The sequence below is a fragment of the Phoxinus phoxinus genome (genome assembly GCF_949152265.1).
Source record: "Phoxinus phoxinus genome assembly, chromosome: 11".
In the NCBI taxonomy this organism is placed as follows: Eukaryota; Metazoa; Chordata; class Actinopteri; order Cypriniformes; family Leuciscidae; genus Phoxinus; species Phoxinus phoxinus.
Window position 1 is genome coordinate 6969289 of NC_136886.1, and position 26647 is coordinate 6995935.

General features: G+C 36.8%; 1 protein-coding gene across 1 annotated transcript; it reads left to right on the forward strand.

Annotated features, from left to right (window-relative positions):
- The first annotated feature begins 80 nt into the window (after window positions 1–80).
- On the forward strand, window positions 81–23078 carry igfn1.3 (immunoglobulin like and fibronectin type III domain containing 1, tandem duplicate 3). Its single transcript, XM_079627276.1, has 24 exons — window positions 81–222; window positions 5874–5952; window positions 6051–6173; window positions 6270–6409; window positions 6714–6813; window positions 6905–6946; window positions 7072–7120; window positions 7275–7455; window positions 7744–7857; window positions 7940–8102; window positions 8730–9002; window positions 14511–14942; window positions 15775–15899; window positions 16028–16169; window positions 16276–16569; window positions 17106–17402; window positions 17657–17836; window positions 17949–18077; window positions 18236–18544; window positions 18940–19025; window positions 19118–19310; window positions 19608–19904; window positions 20014–20340; window positions 21476–23078. The coding sequence occupies exons 2-24, from the start codon at window positions 5904–5906 to the stop codon at window positions 21478–21480; spliced, it is 4050 nt and encodes a 1349-aa protein (XP_079483402.1). The 5' UTR covers window positions 81–222; window positions 5874–5903; the 3' UTR covers window positions 21481–23078.
- Window positions 23079–26647: the final 3569 nt, after the last annotated feature.

Consider the following 26647-nt stretch of genomic DNA (forward strand, 5'->3'; position numbering starts at 1 on the left):
AAGACCCTCTAAGCTTCATCTTCCAGCCTGGTCCCATATCTAAGGGAGGAGTCACAGATCCTCATCACACTCATGTCTTTGATCAGAACTCAAGGGTAAGCCTATCCCTCAGCCAACACCCCGAAACAGCAACAGGACACCTTGAGGATCATCTCAAATTGGGCAGCAAAGGAGAAGTCAACACTCAAAGCTGAACAAAGAGCACGGGGCACAAGTCACAAAGTAAGTAGCCAATGCAATGTTTAGTATTTATAATATTATGCTACATTATACCAGGATTATGCACCTGGCCAATCAGCACAGGTTGGGGTTGCCTGAAGTGTTAATGATGGTCATGGACTACTACATATCAATGGATAAAGCCTGATCTGACCAGTTCTATGTATTGATTTTTGTGTGTGTATGCTTTTTTGTAAAGCATCTTCATTGAATTTAGATGCAACATTTTGTGGCACCTATATGAGCATTTTTTTTCAAGAAAAAAAGCAGCATGTGTATTGATTCTTATAGTCAATGGATAAAATATTGTGGTAACACTTTACTTAAAGACTTTATATATATATATTATTTTAATGTATTAATTATGTCTTGTAATGCGCCTTACAATGCAGTATGGTCTTATGAATAATTGTAACTACAGTTATAATACTTGCATTTAAACAAAGATTTAGAAAGTATAATGCATTTAAACGCATGACAAACAACCGATTTCAGATGTAACAAGGAATCTGCAAATATAATGCGTTTGAACTTTGCAATTGTTTATGAAAATATATTATGTATAACATACATTATTAATAGCTTTATAAAGCATTACTCAAAGGCTTTAAATAAAGTGATACTTTTCTATACTTTTTATGTCATTTCACTATGTGATTGTTATTTCTAACGGTAGAGATGCAAAAAATGTTAGATTCCCACTATAGCGAAGAGTTCTCATTAAGATTAATATAGTTATCAGTTGGGCCAAAAAAAAGATGTCATGATGGTCCCTATTCCCTTAAAAGTGGTTTCCTATTATCATTTTATGCTGACAGGATGCTACACCATCTGTTTTCTTAGCATGGAGCAATGTGTATGACATGCAGCTCTTACATTAATCTGTAAATGCAAACAATCTTTATTTTACACCATTATTTTATTTGTATTGGTCTCAAATCACGCTTCAACCACCGAATCTGCAGGTCGATTATACAGGAAGGCAATTAATTTTAATGGGTCAGGGAAAATATAATGCTGAAAATAGGTCAGAATTTAGGGAGAGAAAAATAACAAGTCACAATATCTTCACAATATAGACTTTTTTTGTATACGTATGTAATTAAATGCATGCATGTGTCATAGATGTTAACAAATGAACATGTATAATTATGTAAATGAATAATGATGATGAGACCAATAACCTGTCTCAATGTGTTGTTTATGCACATGTAAAATACCACAGGCAATCCTAAGAGCAGGGTAAACAGAGAAGGGGAAAAGATAACTCAATAAGTCATCAAATCTGACAAAAAATTGTCAGAGCAGTAAGAGGAGCCTTGCTTCCATTAGTTGGGGGGTTGACGTCTTAGGACTCAAGACCCTTTCTAGGCCTCCCTTGGGCATATTTATAAATCAATCATATGTCTCAGTTGCTAGGCATGGCTATTTTTCATCTCCTACAAATATGGTTATCCCTGATAAGAAGCTGTCTGCAGATAAACTTATCTTGATGTACTGCTTACACTATAAATCAACACCTAATTTATAGCAGTTTGATTATAATGTGTTCTGTACGCCTCCATCCCTGTATGTGTGTATATGTATACACACTATATATATACATATATATATATATATATATAAAAATAAACATATATATATATTTGTGCGTGCATGCGTGCATGCGTGTGTGTGTGTGTGTGTGTGTGTGTGTGTGTGTGTGTGTGTGTGTGTGTAACACACTTTAAGTAGTATAAATACAAGTAGTCCGCATCTGTGCTGTCTGCAGCTGTCCGTGTATGTGTCCGAACTGGAGTGTAATCGAGGCTTAACACAGTCTTCAGCGTTTGCTGCTATCTCAGACAGAGTGCGAATACTGAATTGTATTCTCTATCACGTATTGCGCTTGTACTGACGAATCCACACAAATGTATGTAAAAACGCCCCATCTTGGCAAGTATCCTGATAGTCAGTTATATCCAGAGGTGGACAGTAACAAAGTACAATTACTTGAGTATCTGTACTTTACTTGAGTATTATTTTTTTCTGGAAACTTTACTTACTACATTTGAAAGACAAATATCGTACTTTTTACTCTACTACATTTCTGTCAAGGTCCTTGAGTAGAAAGTAGTAACGTCAGGGATGATTTTGGTTGCAGGGGATGCATTTCGGTTGGAAATTAAAGTCGGGTTAACGTCAGAACTCGACTGATGTTGGTTTCTAACGTCAACCCGATTTTCAACCACAATACAACGTCTGTCCAACGTTGGAGATTAACGTCAGTCTGACATTGGATTCTGACACCAACCTGATTTTCATTTTCAACGTTGGGTTTGGTCTTCTAAATCCGAATTTTGTCATTGTTTTGGAGCATACTAGCTTATAACAGTAAGGCAACATATTCATACTAAAATCCAAAAAAAACTGGGAACAGCCATTTGGGTGTCCGAAACCATTGTGGATGTTATTGAGTACACTTCTTCAATCTCACTACTGGAACTGTGTTCTAGAAATAAATGTGATATTGATATGAGGGTAGGCAGGCATATATTCAGAGGCATAAGGTACTGTAAGTATTACATGCAACAATAATAAAACAATGCATTGACATTTACTTTTATACTTAAAAACAAGTACTTCTGTACTTTTACTTAAGTAAAAATCGGTCTTTACAACTTTTACTTGTAACGGAGTAATATTTGACCAGTATCTGTACTTTTACTCAAGTAAGGAAGTTGTGTACTTTGTCCACCTCTGATTATATCTCAAGTGTACGTAGACAGTACATTAAAATGAGATCTGTGCATTCGGTCTTAAAGGGACAGCAGTCTAATAAACCTGCTGCTGTGTTTTAATGTTAATAAAACAAAGGACAAATAAATCACTCACTGCTCTTGACTAAATACCCTTTGTAACTTCATAAAGATCCATCTATATTTAATTTATACAGCAATGAATATGCAGTGTTATTTCAAATTTGATAACTTTATTCAAATTTCTGTACCTGAAAACTACTGTTAGACCTGCCTGAAAAACCTTCATTAATTAGGCTAGATTTGGTTGCAGTATCAAAAATGGAATAGATATTTCACTGGTACAGTATCTAACCATTTGAACCACTGACCCAATCTGAGCCCTGCTGAAGCAGCTCTAAATATGACCTATTAAATGAAAGATTAAAATATGATAGAGCTATATAATGAAGTGAAATTAACAGAAGCTCATACAAAACATTTTAGCAGGCTTAATTAAGCATGAAAATAACGAAAGGAAATATATATTTGCTGAACAAATTAACCCAACTAATATGATCATATTCTTTTGGTTTCTCAACCAAAAACATTTAAAAATGACAAATGCAGTGAAAATACAGATATCGCATCGCATCGGTCCTCCGTATCAGCAAGTACCAAAAATGAAAGTATCGGTATCTGTGAAAAATTGAATTGGTGCATCCCTAATATACACACACACACACTATTTCTTTACTGTCACTTTTGATCAATTTAATGCATCCTTGCTGAATGAAAGTTGAAAAAAAATATGCACAACTGTTTTCAACATATCTTTCATTTTATAGGTCATATTTTATTTAATAGGTCAAATAATGAGAAATGTTTCTTGAGCAAATCAGCATGATTTCTGAGAGATCATGTGACACTGAAGACTGGAGTAAAGATGCTGAAATTTCAGCTTTGCCGTCACAAAAAAATAAATTACATATTTAAATATATTCTAACAGAAAACAATTATTTTTAATTGTAATAATATTTCACAATATGACTGTATTTCTGATCAAATAAATGCAGCCATGGTGCAGCAGAGGAGACTTCTTTCAAAAGCATTAAACAATCTTACCGATCAAATTTTTTTATACATATACACAACTGCTTCACATAAATATTAAAGGAAAACCAATCATTTTGTTTATGAAATCTTTCCTTTCAATCTAGCAGTTATGAAACGCATCTGGGAATAGTATTGCTATCACAGGAGATTGAGGAGAAATAGAGCTCTTGAAAAATGTTAGCACTCTGCATTTAAGATGAGAGTGTGCGTCAGAGGTGTTTTGATTGATAGTTTTATGAGGTATGTGACCTATAACAGACAAAAACATGCAGGGTTACTTGACACACACCGGTGGGCGCATATAGTGTTAATTGAGAAGTGAAGCCACTTTAAATTTCTACTCTACAGAAAGCAGCAATTTTGATGCATCTTTATTATGCTGTTCTCAATAACACTGTTCAATGTGGATCAATTCCAAGCAGCTACGGTACTGCATTTGATGAATTTAAATGCATACACTTTTGAAATCTCTGAATACAGTTTCAAGTACGTCAATTTAGGTTTTCATACAATATGCATGGCCACAAGTCCTGTAGGTAACAACCACTCTTCAGTTCAGAAATCAAACTAACAAGGCTTTCTGGAAAAAGAAGCTCTAGAAACTCTGTTTCGATAAAAACCCAAGTTGTAATTCAAGAAAAATATAATTGCAGCATATTTCTCACTAATTTACAGCCACCACCTCCAGACACAATTATTGTCTCTGCTTTCATTCCAAGAAACCCATCTAATAGAGACTTCAGGAGATGAGGTTTACTCAAAATGTGTCAGCATTACATTCCAGTGGTAGACATATTGCTTAAATCCTGAGGTTGCGGATCGGTGTAAGTGACACTGTTGCCAGCTTTTTTCCCCCGGTGACCCATGAATTACATTCTAGACAGCTGGAGTGTTCGTGTTGCTGTAGAGAAAAGCTGACAGGAGCTCTTAGCTTAACCCTGCTAAGCTCCATGCTCCCTGCCTCAGGGAACACACATGATCAGAGTCAAATATTCATTACGATCGCTCATCAGAACAACATCTAGCATTTCAAATGTAACAAATTCTTGAACTTTGCCCTAATTTCTCAACAAATCACCAAACTTGACAGATTAACTGCGTCGACCTCATCAAACACAGCTAAAGTACAGTAGTTATGAAGTGAATTCACTTCAACTGGGTTTAGGTAAAATTCACATTTTAAATGCCAAAAAAATGAATAAATAATTGAATACATTATTTGACGCTTCAAACCAGTCATTTTATTTCTGTAGAACACAGAAATTCACATTCAACAACAAAATCCATTCAATTCATAGTCGCCATCTGAAGAGACCAAAACTGCATTTATTACTCACTCATAGTTTTCAACTCCAATGAACTGAACTTGAGAACCATTGATTTAGTGAGGTTCAATGGTTCTATTACTCCACAAATCAGTCCATCTGTGAACAAACCATTTAGACCGATTTGTGAACCGAATCAAATGGTTCATTGAAAAGAACCAGCTCAAAAGAACAATTTGCTCTCTGATCCAATTTTTGAGTTCAAACCACTGACTTAATGGTCCGGTCACAACAGTTCTTGAGTTAACAGAGTATGAAATTGAGTGAAATATTCCTTTTCTAAAGACACTTCCAAATATCTGTATGTATTTTTACATAACCCTCCCTTACAGAATAATGAAAGTCATACAGGTTTGAAGAATATAATGATGTTTAAAAATAAATATAAATATGTTTTTATTTACTCATTCATTTTGGATGAACTATTCCCTTAAAGCAGTTCAAAGTTCATGGATCTGATGATTTTTTTGATCACTAATGTTACTCATCCCACAGGACTGAGTTCTCTGAATCCCACATGCCAAGATGAAATTCACAAAAAGTAAGGAAGTGGAACCCACTGCTCCTGGGCAAGGTAGATATTCCTCTATTTTCAGTATGAACTTTTTCAAAATCCATTGATTTAATGAAGTATCACAGCTTTTAACTTTTTGCTCACTTTTGATTCCTCAGTGGCCATTAAGAAGCGATCTAAAGTCCCAGGAGTAATGATCACACAGTTTGTGGAGGAAATCCCGACAGGAAAAAGTCATCCCGATTTCTCCCGCAAACCCATCGCCTTGACTATTCAGGAAGGTATAGTGCAGCAGCTCAAAGCATCTTTAATGCTAACAAAAAAAAAATGGCTATGTTTCAGAAGTACTCAACTGACTTTGTTAAACCCTCACACAGGGAAGTTTGCATTTTTCAAAGCCATCATCACTGGAGATCCAACACCAAACGTGTCATGGGATCGAAACAACGGAGATACATCTGATCCGGGAAGATATATGGTTTCGTATGATCCAATCTCAGGAGAACATCAATTACAGGTGCCGTTTGTCTGCGACTTGTACAATAGCATTAATATGCATTGACAAAACCTTCATAAAAATACACTAGATGGCCAAAAAAAAAGTTAACAAACACTTTTCATTTTAAAAATTTATTCTGCTTCACCCCAATAGTGTTCAATGGGGTTCATGCATTGCCATGCTGAAAAAGAAAAGGGCCACAATAGCCAAACCTAAAGGTGTTTCCACACTTTTCGCCATGTAGTGTATCTAATTCTAACTTAGGAACAGTTTGCATTTGCTTTTGTGAATTCAAACCAATAAAAATACAAATTGTGTCTAGATGCCCAATGTTGGAGTTGATCAAGCAGACACGTACAAGTGTTATGCAAGTAATGATTATGGACGTGCTGTAGTCACGGTCACACTCAATGTGATTGAAGGTCAGTAGAAAAACCTCTTCCAACTGTTCCAAGTGAATCAGTTATCTGCCTCAGCTGTGCCGAGAAAAACAAAAATTCTCTTTTTTTTCAGTTGGGTTCAAGAAGAGCAAAGCAATGCAGGAGGCACGATTAGGTCTGTTTGCATTCAAGCCTTGAGTGAATCATTGAAGCAAAAAAAAAAAAAAGCAAAAAAAAGTATTTCAAATACAACCTCTCCTTGAGAATAAAGATGAATAGTGCAACTCTATTTGTTTTCAGAACAACGAGAAAAAGCAGTAGTCGATTTAAAAAAGACCCTGAGGACTCGGTAAGTTCTTGCTGATCATACCAATGATGATTCTAGCACAAATTTAGCATTTTGAATGGTTTGTCTGTTTGTTGAAATGCAAAAGCAGATGCATGTGTCCAGCCTGACCCTGGACGTCCCGGGAAGACGTGTTCATGGTGTATTGTGTTTGTAGATCCGACCAAAAGGAGGCGAAGAAAGATGGAGAAGTTGACGAGAAATTTTGGGAACTGTTATTGAGCGCTGATAAGAAAGACTACGAGCGCATCTGCATTGAATATGGGGTGACCGACTTCCGTGGGATGTTGAAGAAGCTGAATGAAAAGAAAAGGGAAATAGAGGAGCAGCAGTCTCAGGTGCATTACAAATGAACAGTGAAAATCATTATGTATCATTGAAGTATACAGATTACACATAAAAAAAAAGGTCTTGACTTGGGCTTAAACAAATCCATCAAACAAAATAACAAATGTCATAGTTTTCAACATATTAATACACAGGCTCTGACGTGTGAAATACCTCACTGGTCTCTATTACTATTTTTGCCTAAGAAGTGTATGTGCTAAATGCCTCTGTACATCTAACCTCAGAGGCATCTTTTGAAAGTTTCAATGTATATTTTTAACTTGCTTTTCCTCCGACAGTACATTGAACACCTGAGCAACCTGAGACATATTGAAATCAAGACGCCTGGATGTGCCGAATTTGAATTTGAGATGGATCTCAAAGATCCCACTTCCAAAATCTTTCTCTTCAAGGTCAAACAACACAGGCATTTTGGATTACTTCATTTTACAGTAAAATAAAATAATAATATATTTTTTTATTTTTTTGTCATAGGATGGTGTTATGGTTCCATTTACCAATGAAACAGATGAGAAGCATTCGCTGCGTCAAGTCGGCAGAAAATACATCTTTAGTGTACATGGTTTGAATCCAGAAGATGCAGGATTGTATCAAGTTGATATTGAGGGGGTCAATGTCTTCTCCACTGACTTTAAAAGTGAGCTTTAAGCATTTAGAATTATAATTTATAGTGTTTAACATTAAAAAGTTGTTAAAAAAGTTTTAACATTCTGTCAGCATTATATCACCCTCATTTATTTCCATAATGTTTAGGAATTTTTATTTTTTATAAGAAACACAATATTGTGGAGAATGCAAACTGTTATTTTTCATATATAAAATCAAATTGGATAGTGCTAAAACATGACACAAGAGATTATTTATATGTTGAACTACCTGAATTTGAATGAATTAAACACAGTACAGTAGCTTTCAAATCTAATTTGCACTTTCAAATTCAATTGCATTCAAATAAATGCAATGGCTATTTACATTTCTGTATTTCGCGGGTGCTTTTTTTGGCATTTGACATTCAATTTCATTAATTAATCATTCAATTTATCTGATTGAAAAGCAGCTTGGAGATTAAGTTTAAACATTTCCTTTTGTGTTTCATGGAAGGGAGAAAAAAATATGATGGAACAACATGGGGGTGAAAGCAATGAGAAAATTTTCATTTTTGATCCAACAATTCTGATAGATCAAACCAGTTAATTTAGATGTTACCACATAAAGAACAGTTTAAGGTTAATACATGCGTGTTATGATGTCTTTACCTTTGCAGTTCCAGTGGCAGACTTCTTAGTAAAGATTCAGGAAGTGAAGTGTGTGGAAAGAGAGGATGCCGTGTTCGAATGTGTCTTATCTGCTCCGCTCCCTAAGATCTCTTGGATAGGCAAGAACGTTCCCCTGGAAAAGGGTGAAAAGTATGACATCACTGTCTCCGAGGACATGCTAATCCATAGACTGGTGGTGCAGGACTGTATGCAAGTGGACAAGGGCATCTATGCAGCCGTGGCTGGGATGAAGTCATGTAACGCCTGGCTGGTAGTGGACCGTAAGATTAAATTCAGATATCAACCATACATTTATCGGATTAACTGAAAAACATGTAACAGTGTGTGGATCCTTGCATACACTCTAAAAACTCCTGGGTCAAAAATAACCCATAATGGGTTATTTTTGACCCAACTCCTGGGTTAAAAAAGGGACCAACTAATTTCTGGGTTATTTCAACCCAGAAAATTGGGTTATTCTTTTTGACCCAACTTCTGGGTCAAAAGAACAACCCAAATATCTGGGTTTAAATAACCCAGAAATTAGTTGGTCCCTTTTTAACCCGGGAGTTGGGTCAAAAATAACCTAACTTGGGTTACTATGCCAGTATGCCTTATTTCAGAAAATAAAACTTTGTTTTAAATTATATTACACACTTCAAGCACTTTTACATTTTTATTGCATTAAATTAAATTAAACTATATATTTAAAAAAACACACAGACTTGGACATATTTATTTTCCTATTTATTTTAGGTCAGACTGTAATAACAATATTAGAAAGAAAAAATTGAAAAATAAACAACTCTCAAACATTTGACAACATTCAATAATTGGATTGAACTTAAGGCTTGAAGGACAAGTTTGGTATTTTACACTTAAAGCCCTGTTTTCAGATAGTTTCTGATGAAATACAAAGACGTGAAACTCACCGAGTGGTCAGGGGTGTTCACTGATATGCTCACACAAAAATCGCTGCAAAAGATGCTTTCCAACAGGTTTGATTGTAGTTAATCGTAGGATTGTTCCAGTGCACCTATGCAGCCATTGTGGAGGTGGGGGGTGCTACCACAGAAACCAAAAATTCTCGGGCCAGCAGCATGTGTCCAAATTTCGATTTCATCAGAAAAGATCTGAAAACAGGGCTTTAAGTGTAAAATACCGAACTTGTCCTTTAAAGGACAATTCCGGCGAAAAATGAACCTAGGGGTTAATAACACATGGTTACCGAGTCGACCGTTCTCTGGGATGTGTTTTCATGATAATCGAATGTAAAGAGTTTTATCTCTAAAAACTGATTAGCTTATAACGCTGTATATGGGGCATCAGATATAAGTAAAAATAAATCGTTAGTTAATACCACGAACAAGGCACAGACTGGTCGAGTCTGTTTTCCAAAGATGGCTCTTGCCTGCATACGTATAATGTACTGTCTTTATAAAGCATCTTCTTATTAAACTGTCTGTACACTTACAAAGTTCTCAATGCTTCGGTTTGCATGTAGGGACCCTCATTATGCTACCGTGTTAATGTGAGGCTATTTTGAGCCTTGTTAGTGTATTAACTAGCGATTTCTTTTTACTTATATCTGATGCCCCATATACTAGCGTTATAAGCTAATCAGTTTTTAGAGATAAAACTCTTTACATTCGATTATCATGAAAACAAATCCCAAAGAACGGTCGACTCGGTAACCATGTGTTAATTACCTCTAGGTTCATTTTTCGCCGTAATTCTCCTTTAAAGTCTTCAAACATTGGTTGTGTCTCTGAAGAGCTTCAGGAATTTAAGCCCGGGACCAACTTTGAGGACAAGATTTTTGATAGTGTCCTCATCTAAGAGAAGAAATGCCTCCTCATCAATGGAGATGTCTTCATCTGAAAGACAGAAAACAAGACAACATGAGTATTATTAATAAGTCGAGACAATTGTGAACCACTCACCAAACACTTGTGTTGTGTTGTTGTTTTTTAACGTGGCCCAATTTCCTAGTTAACTAATGTGGTTATTTTGCAGCATTACCCATTTAGTGTGAATGACAGTCTATACTACTGTCCATCTTTTCTTTCATTAACAAGTGTAATGACATTAATGCAAAGGTGAATATCTGGCCTATTCTAATGCATAACAGCTTAGAGACAAGGCACAAGTATCTTTTAACTATAAGGGTTATATAGATATGCATACTCCACAGTCGAAGAAGTTGTGACCTTCACAGAATCTTGCACAGACACATTTAAGCCCAATTAAAGACATTTTTTTAGGTATAGAGAGATGATATAAGGGTAGTAAAATGCTCACCTCTAAAATTCTCTATCAGCTCAGACAGCCGCCACTCAGTTAGCATATCAGCGACAAAGCTGTCCATTTAAAATGACCTGGAGAAAACATAGCAATATAGAGGTTAGCAACAATTCGAAGACTTGACCCGCTTCTTTAACCTGTTATGCTGCAACCCCACTTTTGAAAAATCCCCAGAAATAGCATACCCAAACTGCATTATAATTACTAACGACTGGTTGTTTTAAATAACCTTCTGTGATCTGATTGGGCTTCAGATAAAAAAATCAGACAAACAATATATTATTTTATAGTATTCTGCACGATGATAAAGTCTATATCCATTAGCATTACATTATCAATATAATCTATTATTATGAAAATACCTGGCATGACTCGAAGAACACAGGTCAATCAAATATCATTCCAATCATGTTTATTGTCTTCACAACGTCTTTATCTGCATGTTACAGCGATCTCTGAAAGCTTTATGTCAGTGAGTCCTGGAATGTCACATGATTATGACTTCTTCGTGTGTACCATGGACTACATGTGCATATGGCGCCCTCAGGCTGCTCTTATGGATTGAAAATACAGTACATCAGAGTATCCAGCGCTCATAATTATTACATCGACACATTTGGGTATAAATTCAATAAATATTATTCCTGTCTATAGAACTCTGATGTAAACCTGTGAGAATCTTTCAATATTTCTCCAAATCTGCACATTTTTGAGCTAAAAGCCCTGAGGCACGTTGTTTTGTCAAGCGCTGAAGACAGCACAGGATTATTTATTTATTTATTTATTTTTTTAATGAGAGCGGCTGACGATCATAATTCATATTAAAGGTATCGACTAATTATTTCATAACTTCTGACACAAATTAAGACATAACTGTCAATAAGTTTCTCAGAATACAATAGTGGTCAAATACTGAAACTTGAGTCATATATTTTTAATGATGTAACTGTTATACGTTAGTTTGTCACGGTAATAACATTAAATCTGATAGTAACTGAACTATTTAACCAAAAAACGCTTCAGTGCGCCGGCGCACTTGCAAAGGTTAACGTTAACAGGTTTTTAGCTCTCACTAAAACTTCAGCCCAGTAAGTTAGAGCACTGTATAATATGATAAGCACGGCGCAGCTGGTAAAAATAACTCTTCTAAACACATTAAATAGGTCATAAATGTAACGTTATTTCTCAACAATGTGTAAAAAGCATTTCAACCATTTTGACACCTAAGTTAATTTCATGAACCTAAGTTATCGTTATTTTTAATCATTCAAATTGTCTGTAACACTTGCTTCTTTAGTCTGACAAACTCAAAACACATATTTATTTTGACTTCACTTTACACAGACTTTAAACTAACTTAGTTAGATGTTTTCGCGATAGCGCAGCTAACTTAACAGTTAAGTTACATGACAACAATTACCACAGCTAACACTAAAGGTAGTCTCAACGTAGCAACTATAACAAGCCATGGTATTTTTTTCAGCAAATGGTCCTAAACTAGCAACGGGAACATGGACACAGAAAATATTACATTATATCAACACTGAAAATACTCGCTTACCTTGAATACACGACGAAGTTGCACCGAAGAAGCACAGGCCAAAACGGATCGAGCGTGAAGTGTCGGTTATTTCAAATGGCTGTTGTGAGAAAATTCCAGAACAACTGCAGGGGGGAGGGGCCGAGGGGGGACCCAGAACATGGGTTCCTCTTTGAAAAATAACCCAGAAACTCAAACAACCCAGGAATTGGGTCAAAATATTAGCCCTATAACCCAGAAAATGGGTACTCTCTGAAAAAATAACCCATAATTTTAACCCAACACAAATAACCCAGAAAATGGGTTGGAGAAATAACCCAGGAGTTTTTAGAGTGTATACAGTAAGAGCTTTACCTACCATGCTGTGTTCAAAATTGCCCCCTATACCCTATTCGGCTCTATTTAAGAGTATGAGGGTGATTTCAAACACAGCCCCAGTTAAGGCGAGACACGGCAGGCAAAAACATCGTTTTTTTTTCACTGGTCAATTTTGAGATTTTGGGCTATTTGTCTTCAATAACATGTTTTCTTTCAGACTGGTGCTGAAAAAAAGTCCAAAATACACATTTAGGTCTTTATTTTACTACACTTTGTCTATTTGCGTCAGTAGATTTCTCTGAAATTCAACAAAAGTTGCCGTTCTAAATCAACGCGCTGCTCCGCGATCTCTGTGTTCTTCCTTTAATCTCACACACGTCTGTGAAGCTCTCTCTCTCTTCTGTACAATGCTGTTGGATCCAAATATGGTCATTTCCTTTTAATCAGTAACCAATCGTGAAAGTAAAATGGGCATTTAACCCTAAAAGCGAAATCTCATTGGCTGATGTCAATTTCTGACAACCTGATTCGTTCAGATGCATCACGTGACGCGCTCTGACATTTAGATGTGTGTTTTTGACTGTTTTTCTGTTCAGTTGAAGGCCATAAATGCTGTGTTTATAAGTTTTGATGTGATTTAGGTCGTTTGTATTGTTGTTGCTAATGATTTGATAAGATATTGTGTCAGTAAATAGTTGTTTCCACTAAAAAATAATGATTTTTTACATTACAAATCTTTAAATGCCTTTTTCTCAAAATGATTTTTCTCTCATACTCCAAGTCCGAAATCTCCTCTTCAGTAGCACCTATACACACCAAACTTTCCAGTCTTGTACCTAGTTATATTATGAAGACAATTACAGAGGGATTTGTAAATATATTATTCCTAGCCTGATTTATATAACATTTTATTCCAAAAAACATGGCGAAAATAATTTTTTTAAGGCTATTGACAGTATATTCTGTTTTACAGGATAACAAAAGTAGATATCCATAAATCCCTCTGTAATTTTTTTCCCATCTAATATGTGAACACAATGAAAAAAGAATTTTGAACCTGGCTTTATCCAATTCTGAGATTTCGTTTTTTAAAATATAGGCAAATTAGCGCATATTTAATTAGATAATGCCTAATTTGCATATTTAAACAATAAATTACAGAAAACTTGTAATACATTTTTTTCTCATCTTAATGTAGGTAATCAACTGGGAAAGTTTCATGGTGATATCTGCTAGTTACAAATATTTCCCTATTCACCTGTAGTGTCTCGCCTTAAAATAAACTTCAAAATTAGACGCTTTTGTTCACATTCTAACCAAAACATTCGAATGAATGAACAATTAAGTTGCACAATAGTTAATTCATTGATTTGACTGACCTGACAAGCACTCATAGCCTAAATAATTCATTTTGAAATAGCAAAATTGATAATTTCAATAAAATATAAATGAATAATGAGCTCAAAAGAAAACTGATCGCTTACATTGTTCAAACGACCATTTATGTCCATTATATCATTGAGAGCTGGATGTACGTGTGCAGTGTCATGTAGACATCCAGCAAGGTTTCCACTCAATGCCCCGAATTTTAACACCTTATTCCTATGTTGGTCTGCCCTTGGAACAGCTGACCCAGATCCAAACCAGAGGGGCAAGAAGGCAGCACGCAAAACCACTCAAGCAGGAGGTGGAGGCACAGACTTGATCAAGATTGCGGCGGAGCAACAGGAGAAGCTGCAGAAGGAGCGTGATGAGAGGATGGAGCAACTGAAACAGATTCAGGCTGAGGCTGCTGCAAAAGAGGAAGAGAAACTAGCAGAGGAGGAAACTGCTGCGCCAGAAGCACCAAAACCAAAGGCTAAACCTAAACCCAAACCTAAACCAGAACCCAAACCGGACTCTGGAGGTGTAGCAGAAGAGCCAGAACCTGAGCAAGAGGTGGAGGAAGAGCAACCAGAACCAAAGGAAGCTGCTCCACCTCCACCAGAAGAAGAGACTCCCAGTGAGGAGCCAAGGAAGAGAGTGAGGACTGGGCCCTTAATCCAAGACACTGTTATCGGTAAGATACTGATTTACCATTTCCATTACTGATTCTTTGGAATTTGTGGAAGAAATTCGGACAAAAAAAACCCCAGATATGTTGTTGCCAAATGTTGGGATCATTTAGATAATAAATCATCATTACTCGGGAGAATTTAAGGACAGTGTTCTGTGCGCATCGGCAGAAAAATTATGTGCGACAACCCATGGCGAAGCCAAACGGAACAAAATTCCTTTAGTTTGGAGATGTTTTTATTGTCCTGCCTATTTACGGTCCATGTTCTGTAGATCTGCTCAATGCTCCGTTTTACTTACGATATTAAAGGCACACCGCGGAACTTTTGGCCACTAGGGGCGCTAGACCTGTAACTTTCACGTCGAGCGCCCCTAGAGGCCACAAGCGCCGCAGCACTGTCGCAAAAGTCAAGAAGACATCCACGACCCCTCTCGCGTTTTCTCTTTTTTGCCTCCTCAGAAGCAGTTTTAAACTTTTTCCTTGCCTCAGCCATGGCCAGGAGTCGAGCAGGCGGAAAAATAGTAGCAAAAGCATTAGCTCCTTGAGCATATCAGAGCTTTTGGTCACGTGACGGTCGTAAAGTGATTCGTTCTCCAGGCATTCTCCAGGTCACATGACCTGGCCAAAGACGGTGCGTCTTCTCCAAACTTACATAGGCGGTATTTCAAGAGGGCAGCCCCGCTCGGAGCATTGATAGTGTCAAGCGCTGTATATTGGCCTGAGGAATCATTTAAAATAACTCATATGCTTCAAATCTTTAGGTCACAAAGTCCGCGGTGTGCCTTTAAGTAGAAATATTTATCATCAAACTGTTGTCAATGCACCTGTTGTTCAGACCCGGGAGTTCACTTCATCAGTGGGCTGTCAGATGTTCATGCCATCATCGGTCAGTCAGCTGAACTGGAGTGCAAACTCAGCCGTGATGAATGCGATGGCATTTGGTATAAGGATGGAAAAGAGGTAAGCACAGGTTTATAATGCTCAAAGTTCTTCATTACCAATACACACATCAATATTATTCATTTAGACATGATCTAGAGCTGTGATTTTATACAGTAAGCAAATATTCTGTTGAAATATCTGTATAGATAACAGCCACAGATGATCTGAAGATAGTCAAAGATGGAGCAGTTCATAAATTGATTGTAACAAACTGCACAGAGGAGGACAATGGAAAGTACCGCTTTGAGGCAGATGGACGAAAAACGGAGGCCATTTTGGTGGTGGAAGGTAATTAATATTTGTTATTAATCTTTGACTGATCATGTGGAGGCGCATTATTTGATAAACAAGTCAGAAACTTTACGTTGAATATCTTTTGTTTATTGCATTTCAGATCCACCAAGGATGAATCAAGATGACTTGGCTAAATTTTCAGAGCCTGTAATAATCAGGGTTGGCCAAAATGCAACTTTCAAACTGGAGTTTGTGGGTCGCGAGCCAATGAAAGTGCAGTGGTACAGTGAGGGTGAGGAGATGATTGAGGATAATCACACTAGGATTGAGAAATCGGCCAGTCACAGTCGCCTTCTACTTGTGAAGTGTCAACGCAAAGACAGTGGAGAAGTAAAGCTGAAGCTCAAAAATGAGTATGGAACCATTGAAGCCCTTTCAAGACTCATCGTTCTAGGTTGGTAATTGAAAGGCAATGTAATATCATGTAATTAAGAAGAATGCTGTGTTTCTTGCATTCTTACAGTAATGTTAGAAAGTTCTTTCAAATTTGTCTGATCTTTAATAGTGTAATAAAGCACACACAGTTCATGGAGCTTTTTTTTCCGATTACGTTTTAGTTGGACAATTTTTTAAATGTTACTACTTGTTTCAGAATGTTCAGAGAAAGTAACGTTCAAAAGAAACATTCCCATAATGCTTGAAGTATAATAAAATTGAATGTTTCCATATGTCTCACATAACCAAAAAAAAAATATATATTTTTTTTAAAACATGGACATTTCAAATTAAAGTTTTCATAACTTAATGGGAATGTTAACAAAAGGTATACAGAATATATTTTCATTAGCTGGGTATACAGTAAAGGAAAATTTTCAATAACCTGTCTCAAAAGAATTTACAAATATGATCCAATTCTTAATGCATAATACATTTGTTTTGAAAAAAACAACAACAACAACAAGAACCCAGTATTTAATTATTGTACTTCAGATAAACCCACCAACCCAATGGGACCTGTTGAAGTATTAGAAGCCTCAGCATCCTGTGTGGAGTTCAAGTGGAGGCCCCCAAAAGACGATGGCGGTTCTCCTTTAATTAACTACAATTTGGAGCGTAACCAAATTGGACGCAACAGCTGGACAAAAATTGGAAACATCCCCGGAGAGCCCCATTACAAGGACACTGATGTGGACCATGGAAGAAAGTACTGCTATCGCATCAGGGCCTTGACTGCAGAGGGAACCAGTGATGTGTTTGAGACAACTGACATCCAGGCTGGCACCAAAGGTGAGATTCCATGTGTTTGGCATTAAGATCTTACTGAAAAAAATGAAGAAACACCCATTATCACAGAAATGTAGGGCTGCACAACTAATTAAAATACAAATGAAATCATGATAATGATTATTTAAACACAATCACAGAAAACCTGGCAAACACTTTAAATTACAATCACGCTTGTAATAAAAAAATGTTATTCTATTTTTTTCCCCGCCAAATCATGCAGGAACTGTTATATTAAAAGGACTCATTTGTTACAGCATATCCTGGACCACCATCTACACCCAAAGTGGTCAGTGCCTTCAAGAACTGCATCACTTTGGCATGGTCACCTCCTACCAACACTGGTGGAACCAGCATTGTTGGCTACAATATGGAGAAACGCAAACGGGGCAGCAACTTATGGGGTCAAGTGAACCCCCCTGATGAGCCAATCAAAGGTTTGTTTGTTTTTTGGCTCTCAACATTATAATCTATTTTTGTGTCACCGTATAGTTCTATAAAACATGCTAGACTTTTATTAGGCTTATTTCACTCGTTGTCCTCCCCAAGGCAAACAGTGTGATGTGAAAGAGGTTGTTGAAGGAATGGAATATGAATTCCGCGTGTCCGCCATCAACTTCTCTGGTGCTGGAGAACCAAGCACACCCTCTGAATTTGTGATAGCCCGAGATCCTAAAAGTAAGTCGACACTCAAATAATTATCACATTAACATTTTTGTAGTGAAAGATTAAATGTGTTCAAAATCTGCTGAAATAAAACCACAAGAAAACAAGAAAAATAATAACCCTACAACTGAACTACCCTGACCTTTTTGTACTTCAATTTGGGATTTCAGAACCCCCTGGTAAAGTCATTGACCTGAAAGTCACAGACTCCACCTATACCTCTTTGTCTTTGAGTTGGACAAAACCAAAGGAAGAGGCAGGAGTCCAGGATGAAGCTAAAGGTTATTTTGTGGAATTAAGGCCAGCTGAGAACACAGAATGGGGTCGCTGCAACTCCAACCCACTCATTTCATCTTCCTATACAATTATTGGCCTCAAGTCTATGGCTATGTACTGGGTCAGAGTGGTCGCAACCAATGAAGGAGGTGACGGGGAACCCCGAGATCTGGACAACTACATCATTGCCATGCCTCCACCTGGTATAATATAAATATATTTTTTACAATATGTACAGTCAAAAGGTTGGATGTGTATCACTGTATTTACATTTCTTGTTATTATACTTTGTTTGTTGTAAGATAGTTCCTCTGAATCCCTCCACCTCCCCCAGCTCCACCTGTCTAGATCTGCTACGGGATGTACATGTCTATTTATGCAGCAGCAGCTGATCTTACATGCTAACCGCAGTGCGTCTGTGTATCTATTAGCAGTAGCAAATGCATACTTGCTCTGCAGCAGCAGTGTAGCAGATCTAGTCCCCAAGACCAAATACATTAACATTGCCATATTCAATAACATGCTAAAACTATTCTGAGAGTTGTCATTGAAATGATATATGTCAGCACATTTGCTACTCTCCAAATCTCTTTTTCAGTGAGGCCAAATTTCACCAATCGCAAAATGAAGAGCTTTATGGTTGTAAGAGCTGAAAATTCTGCTCGGGTCATCATAGACTTTGAGGTAACAAAATGGTGGTATTTACTAAACTGACATTTTCCTATCCTCAGATGTCTTACTGAATTGAATAGCAAAATATGAAATCTCATTTGCAGGCATCCCCAATGCCAACTATAATCTGGCTGAAAGATGGAACGCCTGTGTCCAAACGTGTAACCGTGAGCAATGCAGATGGGACATCCCAGATCCTGATTCCATCTGCTGAGCGTTCTGACTCTGGGATCTACACCATAATTGTCAAGAACATAGTGGGTCAGGAGACGTTCAGTGTTGAGATCAGAGTGACGGGTGAGAGATAATATGAAAAGAATCAGGACTGAAATCTAATTTGCTTACTGTGATTTCACACGTTGAATGTGTCTCTGGATAAACATACTGTACTTGTTCATCCTGGAACAGCATCAGCCGATCAGATATTAGGGTTATATTTAGGGGCAGGGCTTCAACAACTTATGAATAATTTCCCTCTGATATCAGGGGTTGTTATTAGTCATTCCAGGACCAAAAAAACATTCTTCTTGGCAAAATCTCTCAAATAATATTGAGGAATTTTATGGATTGTGTGGATACCTGGCATGTTTGCAGATGATCCCAAGCCACCTGGCCCAGTGGAGCTGGAAGAAAATGTCCCTGGCACATTGACAGTTTCTTGGGATTCTTCTGCGGATGAGAAACGAGATAATCACTTGCACTATATGGTGATGAAACGGGACTCCATTAAACGCACCTGGCAGACAGTCGCTGACCGCTTGTTCAACAACAACTTCACAGCAATTAACATCATGCCAGGAAGAGAATATAAGTTCCGTGTGTACTCCAAAAATGACATAGGCCTCTCAGAACCATCGGAGTCCCAAACATGGGGCATTATAAGAAAGAAAGGTGAGCTGACTGGTGCTTCGACCTCTTTTGGTCCGCTCTCGATAAATAATATTAAATCTACTCCTTTATACTCTTTATTGTATTTAGCATGCTTTCCTGTCTCCTGCAGAAAAGTTCAGACTCAACTTAGCACCATCTAAACCTTGCAACTTTGACTCCGCTCCCATTTTCACGGTTCCACTGAAGACGCACGCTACCCCGGAGAAATATGAGTGCTACATGAGTTGTGCCGTGAGAGGCGACCCCATACCTCACGTCACCTGGTACCGCAACAACGTCAGCCTCAACACCAACACCAACTACTACATTTCAAACACCTGTGGCGTCTGTTCCATGCTCATCCTGAGAGTCGGTGCCAAAGACAACGGAGAGTACAAAGCAGTGGCAGAAAACTCTTTAGGCCGTGCTGAATGCAGCACACAGCTGGCAATCTTAGGTATGTTGTCAGAATATGTGTGAAAATACCAGCTGTAGTTTGACTCTGTCTTATATACTGTAAGTGTTTGAGCTACATTTACAGTTGTGCAGATGCTCAATATACAGTATTATATAGGGTACAACGGGGCTAAAGGCACACTTTATAGATTTACAGTAATAACAATAAATTATATTTTATCATATGATATGATTAATATCACATTTTTAAATATGATGGTTTCATTATAAATATGGTGAATATCTCTTAGGTGGACACCCAATGTGATATTTACGGTACCATCTGAATCTAACCATGTCATGTCAACAAATGGAAATGTCAGCCAGCTATTTATTATCATGATAATTATTGTGCCTTTCACCCCAGCAGCAGGGGTGCCTTTTACCAAAATACCATACTTATTTTTCGTTATTAAAAAACTGCTGGTTTGTTTACCGTGAACTAAACTACGGAATCAACTTTGTGCTGTTGCCCGCGATCGCGTGCGTTAAGGATCAGCTAAATTTCCACAAGCGGATGTTTTGGAAAGTGCTGCTGCACATTTTTATGGCATAGTGGTTTAGAGGACAATAAAATCAAATGCGCTTTTTACCCCGATGTGCCTTTAACCCTGTTGTACCCTACACTAGCCTACCGTTCAAAAGTTTGGAATTGGTAAAATAATGTTTTTGAAAGAAGTATCTTATCTGATCAAAAATTCAGTAACAACAGTTATATTGTGAAATATTATTATAATTTTAAAATGCAATTTATCCCTGTGATGGCAAATATTTTCAGCATCATTCCTCCAGTCTTCAGTGTCACATGATCCTTCAGAAATCATTCTAATATGCTGATTTGGTGCTCAATAAATATTTTTTTATTATAAAAGTTGTGCAGTTGTGCTGCTTAATGTTTTTATGGAGACTGTGAGGAATAGGACGTTCAAAAGAACCTTTGTAACATTATAAATGTCTTTACTGCCACTTTTGATCAACATCCTTGCTGAATAAAAGTTTTAACTTCTTTCAAATATCTTACTGACCAAACCTTTTTGAACGGTAGTGTGAATATTTGCTTATTGGACATTACTATAAACATTGGGAAAAGCATTGTATCCTTATAAGTAATCATTTCTGCTTTTTTTATTTTTCAGAGTGAACTATCTGTGACGTTTGAAAGACTGTGGTGACTCATCATCGATTTTCATTGAAAACTTCAGTCAAATATTTCAAGAGTATTAATGTCAAATGCTAATGTTTGATTTCAAAATGCCAATTAAGTACATTTTGCTTAATATCTCAATGAGTTTATGCAACTTTTTGCCATTTGATCATTGTATTAATTTGCCCTAATTTGTCTGACTGCCATCAATAATTAAAAGGAGTGAATTACACATATGTGCCTCAATCAAACATACTTGTGGCAAAACTGTATAAAGCCATATTTGTCTCAAATATTGGTCTCCAAATTCATGTTATACTATTATGTTTTACGTGACACCACTAGGGCAACATATATAAACACTTAAAAGTGAAAACAAGTAACATTTGCTTTTAATAGCTAGTAAACCTGCTTGCAAATGTCAGTGTTGTGCAATATCTCTCCTTGTAAATATTTGAAGTTGGCCATAAACCATGATCATAAAAATCCCCCCTACCCAGTAAGGAATGTTGAAATCTCCCCATAGAAGCATTTTCAAAATCAGTACAAAATATGTTACTCTGAGGCATTTTCAAATACATGTCACCCAATGTATGAAATAAATAAATAAATAAAAAGCATAAAGGTGTTTTATTTTTCATAGACCTGGCCTTGGGTCGTGCTTTATAGCTTTCCATTATTAACTTTCCCCTACAGGGACGAGAGTGCATGCTAGTAAATATGGGAATGCATATAAACCTGGTGGCAGATGGGTTAGTGTGTGGCAGGGTCAGAGAGGGACTGGGTCAAGTGGACAGCTGGCAGCGCCTCTGCAGACAAGGAGTGCAGGCCTCTAGTAGTTTGCAGAACACTGAGTGATCAGATTTGAAAATCTGTCAGCAGACATAGAAAGTAGACACAATATTGTGCTATTATGTCAAATTAAAGTTTTACTTTCAACTAACATTATGTCCTGCTCAATCTGGAGCTTGACATGGCAATAAATGCTTTCAAAAGGCACCAAGCACTAAAACTTATACTACCCTTCCTAAAATATCTGTCCCTCCAAGTGCATATGCATAGTATGTAGTGTGTACATGTAAAATGTTTATTGAAAACAAATGGAAATAAATCTTCAAACTTAATGCGGGACAAATGCACTTTGGCATGTGGGTTCTGGCTATAATTTGTAAATGGATAAGACGCACACAACAGAGGACTGTAGCCAATGGGCCAGAGAACTGACCAAAGCAAAACTAGACAGATGACTGCGCAAATGAAAAAATATTAGCTCAAGTGTGCTTTATTGACCCTTCCAGTGGTTTGCCTGGTTAAGTATAGGCTACATTATACAGTATATTTCAACACAAGTTGAGCCGTTTGTAATGAACTTAAAATGGCCTTGATTTACAAAGTAAAAGCATCCATGTTAAGTTTAGTTCTCCATTGAAGAATTTAAAGAGTATGAACATTTCCTATAATTATTTGTATTATGAAAACATGTGAGGGAAAAAATGTGCATGTGTTTGTGTCGGTTTATTGTAGCATAATGATCGGTTGATTGTACATTAAAAGGCTACTTACTAAATACATAAATAAATGGACATTAAATATTGACTTGAGTTTCAATTATTAATGTGAGATGGAAATTGTTAATCTGAGAAGGAAGAGACTACACAGTGATATGGAAGACATGAAAGTAGCACAGTCATGTAGGGACAATTATACAGGTATCAAAAATATTGATATCATTTTGATATAAATTATATTTTGTAACATTAATTAGAGACCAATTACAGTTAACTACAGAGAGCTATGTGATAAAAATCTATAATTATTACCACAAAAAAAAAAAAACTATGCTGGACACAATTTAGCAATGACATACATTCTGACTTTTGCTGTGATGAGGTAATATGATATTAAATGGGCACTTCTTGAGGCAACCTAGGGTTAACTGCCATGGTCAAGGGTTCAAAAATGATAGGAACCTCAGTTTATTGATCTCAACTGGTTCCAGATTTAGCACAAATTACTATATTTTTAAGTGTGATAATACCGTTTAACTGCAGCTCCATTTAGTTGGTTTGTAGTTGAATTTATCCATTGAGTTATATTGGAACGAAGCACACATGAATAATTTCCCAAAACATTTTACTTACTAAACAACATCAGAGCCTCAGACTGCTTGCCTCTTAAGAAATTACTAGTTTAGACCAGTCGTCATAGAAAGGTCAGCTGTAATTTACATAATAGGTGTCACACTGTCCTCAGCAGTGTTCACAGCTGCCATAATATAATTTATTAATAAACCAGTTGGAGTTTATGAAATGGTTTCAAGGAGATAGCTCCACTTTTTAAGCCCTAAAATAAAACATATGATGAGACGATGACATTAATATTAAGAGAAACAACATTTATCCTCAATGAAAATACACCTCACCAACTCCGTCCCACAGAAATATTACATGCAAACATGCTTGACATTTTAATCAACATATAATGGCACGAGACTTTGTAATCAACTTTTTCTTCATTTATTGAGGTTTGCAGACCATTCCCTTCCTGTTTTAGGTGTAAAGCAAAAAAAAGTTTTTTACAAAAGCCTTCCTTGTATATTCTTTATACGTAACACTTCCATTTCCCAGGTCGTTTCTGTATTCTCATCCCTTGTGCTGTGTGTCGCACCACATAAAGAAGTGCAAAAATGTCTTATGATCCTACTGAGAACTCCGTGTTGGCCCCCAAGGTGTCTTTTATCAAAAGCGATGTTCATCCCCGCCTGACAGCGGTCAGAATGTATTGGTGTTCTTGCTGGGACCTTAAAAACACTTGTCATTACTTCTCAATGCCTCTAGCCTGTGGTAAGAATCAAATAAATTCAGTTTCACTGCGAGGAGTTTCCAGCCAATCCCGAGTGTCCTCGTGCGAACCGGTGCTTGGCATCTTACGAGCAGCTTAATGAAATTAATATATTGGATTTTCTTCAGTGATTGATATGCTACATCCAAATGTAAACCATAATCTACTCTCCTGAAACGTGGACATCAGCAAATCTGATTTATTGCAGGTACTTAAAGAAGAACTTATTGCACCTCTCTTTTCCCATGAAATTATAAAAGGAACCTTTTGGATGTTAGCCATTATAATTGCCAGCACTGAGAGACTCCAAAGTGGCAGTTAAAAAACAAACTTAAAGCAAGACTCTGTTGGCAATGACCTTGAAGGGCACAAAACATCGGCTAACCCTGCTGCTATGAAACCACCGACTGGTTAAATCGAGCCTTCTGTGATTGAAGCTTGTTTGAAGAAAAACATCTATGCCGCCCTGCCATGTCTGGAAACAGTTTACACTTTATTTTAAATCCCTGTTGACTCATCACTGACGCGGAGTCATTGTTTAACGTAGCAAATGAGCAAAAAAGTTACATTCAGTTGATAAATATTCCACGTTATTCAGCAGACAAGTGATATAACTTTATTCAAACATCTGTTATATATTACGGAACATTCCGTGACGGTACAAACGACAATAACACAACCCTTTAAAAACATGTCTGTAAAAATACAGCATAATGTACAGTGTTAATAAGAACATTTTCTGCATTGTGAAACCATATACTGTATCTATGATGACTGACAGATAGATACTGTAGGTAGGCTGGAAGCTTGTTTCCGCCACAGAATGAAACATTTTAAAAGATAACTGCAACTTATCTCACAATTGCGAGTTTACGTGATATTTTGCAGTCACAATTGCGTGTTATAAAGTCAGAATTGTGAGATATAAACTCGCAATTGCGAGAAATAAACTCGCAATTCTACATTTTTTTCTCTCAAAATTGCATGTTTATATCCCGCAATTCTGACTTTATAACACACAATTGCGACTTTATATCCCACAATTCTGACTATATAACTCACAATTGCGAGTTTATATCACGCAATTCTGACTATATAACTCACAATTGCGACTTTATATCACAAGATATTCTGAGATAAAATATTATTAGATAAAAAGTCAGAATTGCTAAATAAAAAGTTTTTCAATTGTTTTATTCTGTGGCGGAAACAAGCTTTCATAGTAAGTAGGTATGTAGGTAAATAGCATATCATTTTATTGTTTGAGAGGGTTACGTATGGTTCAGAGTTATTTGTCATCCCTCTTTTAATCTAGGGGTGAAATATTTAAATTAGCTGTCGCTCAGGTATGGATACATCCTGTATCATGTCCTTCCCTCCCTATAGGGGGAAGCATCTCACCAAGCATGAGGGCCCTCCCTGGCAGTTAGATTGTGATAGAGGGACATTGCTATTCAATTCTTGCAAGGATTTTATCAGCTTTATGAGACACCGTGCCGGACTATCACACTGTTAAGCAGAGCTTGAGAGAGGAGTTCAATTGGCTGTTGGTAAGTCCATTATCAATCTACCGCTGCCCTGGACATTGCTAAAGTCATTGTGGAAAATAATTATGCTTTTGACATCTGGTCAATATCTTAATCTGCTCTGGTCTTTCGACTCAAGAAATATCTTGGCTTTTCTGTCATTTGCATTCTCAGTCAACAGCGTAAACAAGTAAAATTTTAACTTCACCACAAAGTAAGCAAAGCAAACATTAAATCTAAACATGGTGGAGTAAATTATATCACCTCTTTGTGTGAAGCGGATTTGCACAGTAGTAGACTTATTTTATTTTGCAGACGCTGATTTGTAATCAACTGTTTATGTGTCAAATATTTGTTTGGTACTAATGTTTGATTTGCTAGCTCAGAGATGACTCACGCTATACTGTTCAGACAAAACATAGACGTTATATGTCCTCCTAACACACCTGTATGTGTATTTAACCTTTTACTAAGCTCTAAAACATTTTCCTCCACACACTCTGGTACATTGATTTTGGATTGTCAGGATTATAACATCACATACAAACTCCTCAAATAGTCATTGTTAAATGTGTGAAGTCTATGTGAAACACCAAGGACAATACATTTAAATAATACGTAAATAAATCATAATGGAGCTGTCAATTGAATGTGTTAATTTAATTTAGCACAGTTAATTAAAAACATTTTATAGGTTTTGGCCGTTCATTTACACAACAGATGCATTTTGGGGGTCTGAAAACATAGCAAGTATTTGAAAACGTTTCCATTATTGTCCCTGTGTAAACTACAAAGAT